Source organism: Apis dorsata, unplaced genomic scaffold, assembly GCF_000469605.1.
Source record: "Apis dorsata unplaced genomic scaffold, Apis dorsata 1.3 scaffold_51315, whole genome shotgun sequence".
Taxonomy (NCBI): Eukaryota; Metazoa; Arthropoda; class Insecta; order Hymenoptera; family Apidae; genus Apis; species Apis dorsata.
Genome location: NW_006267266.1, coordinates 1 through 2808, shown reverse-complemented (window position 1 = coordinate 2808; position 2808 = coordinate 1). Strand labels below are relative to the sequence as shown.

General features: G+C 18.5%; 1 protein-coding gene across 1 annotated transcript; it reads left to right on the top strand.

Moving 5' to 3' along the window:
• Positions 1 to 813: 813 nt before the first annotated feature.
• Positions 814 to 2644, top strand: LOC102678697. Its single transcript, XM_006625170.2, has 3 exons — positions 814 to 1263; positions 1413 to 1619; positions 2228 to 2644. The coding sequence occupies exons 1-3, from the start codon at positions 853 to 855 to the stop codon at positions 2585 to 2587; spliced, it is 978 nt and encodes a 325-aa protein (XP_006625233.1). The 5' UTR covers positions 814 to 852; the 3' UTR covers positions 2588 to 2644.
• The last annotated feature ends 164 nt before the right edge of the window (positions 2645 to 2808 follow it).

Genomic DNA, 2808 nt, shown 5'->3' with positions numbered 1-2808 from the left:
AATTATTATAATATTTATATTATATTATTATAATATTTATAAATTATTAAATTGTCCATAAAAAAAATAATTTTTTGTAATATTTATTGAGTAATTGTTATAGAATCCCATTTAAAATTGCTTTATATGTTCTTTTATGAATTTTTATAAAAACATATCATTTTTGATAAAAATAAAATATTATTTAAAAATTAAAAATATTAAAAGCTTTAAATTAATCTTAAAACATAAGGGAAAAATTTGGCTTTTGGATTCATATTTAAGACGAATAACTTTAGAAGAACTAGGAACTCTTTAAGAAAAGTAAGATTAATACAAAACAAAATGTTGGATGAATGTTTTATATTGGATAATATTTTAAGTAATTTAAACTATTTCACTTTATTTCTGTTTTGTTTTATCTGATATAAATCTTATAGAATCAATCTATAAGAATCATCTACAAGAATCTAATAAATAAATCTCAATTCTCAAATCTCAAAAAATTTTTATATATTAATTTTATTTTTTTTAACTTGGAATCGATCCATAATGTAATGTATAAAATGCATAAAATATATTAATTATATTTTACTTATATTTATTGTAACGTTCTAGATATTATTTGTTTGATTCTTATTTTCATTTATTACCATTATTTTTTTTTTATTTCATTATATTATCATTATTTTTTTCTCTATAATTAAAATATATTTTTTTCTGTAATTTATTTAAAAATAAATATTAATAAAAATTAATATTAAAAAATAAATAAAATATATAAATATATATTTAATTATTAATAGTTTTTATAATTAACATATATTTAAATTATATTTTAATAATTATTTATAATTTCAGTTAAAGAAGAAGATGATCACATGTCGCAGTACTTATTGTCCATTTGATCTCTTTTCTGGAGTAGAAACACGCATGAAATCGGCACTAAAAGGATTATTAAAGTCACCTCAAAATAATTTAAAAATTTTTAAGAATGGTATTCTAGTCTATGATCAAGAATCATCTTTGAACGATCTTGAATGTGCCTTATCTGATTGGTTTCGTAATTCTGTTAATTCTACCAAGAAGGAATACATTGATAAATTCTGTAATTTAATTTGTACTGCTCTTTTACATCCATTTATTTTGGAAGAATATAAGTCTAACATATTTTCTTCTTATGAATTATATACATCTCTCGATACACATGATTTAAAAACAACTTCTTATATTAATACAGATCTAATTGCAAAAACTAAAAAATTTTTGTATTTCGCTGGAGAGGTAAATATTAAATAATTTTGTTACTAAACTTAATTACATTTAATTATAAATTTTTTAAATATCAAAATAGGATACATATTAAATATTTTTAATTTTTAAAAAATTATAATAAAATTTAAAAATAAATCATAAATTTATATTTTTTACAGGCGTGCGATTTAAAGGGTGAAATATTGCCAAATAATTCAGTGCTAGAACGAATTCTTCGTATGCAAAGGCTACCCTTTATTAGTTCAGAATATGTTTATAATACATATTCAAAATTTTATTCATTATTAAATGATGATATAATATATACTAATATGATAAATATGTTTAAATTTAACGATCATCGAATATCTTATTTCAAACAAAAAGTAAGTATATAAAAAATGAAGTAAATAAATATTAGATATTCATTTAATTAATATGTAATATTATAATTAAATAGAATTTAATTTCAAAAAATACTAGTGGTCGGTTGAGGTAACATTTCGTAGATATTATAGAAATAAAAGATAGTAGATTATAAAATCTCAACTTCGATAACTGATGAATTCAGAGTTCCAATTATTAATTAACATTATTAAATATACCGACCGCTGATTAAAAAATAAAGTTTAACCTAATTCAAATTTAATACTTATGAAAAAATTATCCATTCTACGCAAATTAATTTTGTTTCTTTTTTTTCAAAACCATTGGAAAAAATTCATTAAAAAATATCTTAAATGCAACAAATTTCTTTAATTATTTTTATATTCGTAAAATTGTATTAATTATCAATTGTAACATTTAATAGTGCCAAACTATATATATATACATATGAGAATTTATATCATTTGAATGTAATATTGTAATGTATAATATAATATATAATATCACATAATTTCTGAATAATTATCAATTAAGATTTCATATTTCATTTCTATTCTCTATCACCAAATTTATTTCAATAGATCATAACAAAACAATCTTTTTTCAGAAAACTATTACAGAAAATCCTGAAATATTAAAAGAAGCTTATATACAAACATGTGCCAAAGATATTTCCACTTCAATAAGATCAAAGTTTGATGACGATTATAGTAGCAACAAACATATTAATGAATTAAATGAAAATATTTTTCTTATACAAAAATCAATCTTAATACCAATGCACATTGAAAAAAATAATTTATGGTACAATAAATATAGCACAATACATAATGAAAATAATATACACGAAAAAGAAACATATTTAACTATAAATACCGAAAGTTTATTATGTTTGCAAAATTATTTATTGTTTTCATGTGCTAGAGATTGTTCGATATTAATGTCATTTCGAGAAATAAATCCGTAAGTGCCAAATATTTTATTCTGTGAATAGTGACTAATTATATTATTAATTGTTGATTATTGATTGATTAATGCTATTACCGATACTCTGATAAAAAATTATTATATTATATAGAATTATCTATATTTTACATAGAATAATTTAAAATAAAATTTTTATATTAATATATTTTATATATATATATATATATAAAATAATAAATAAAATAAAATTATATATATATA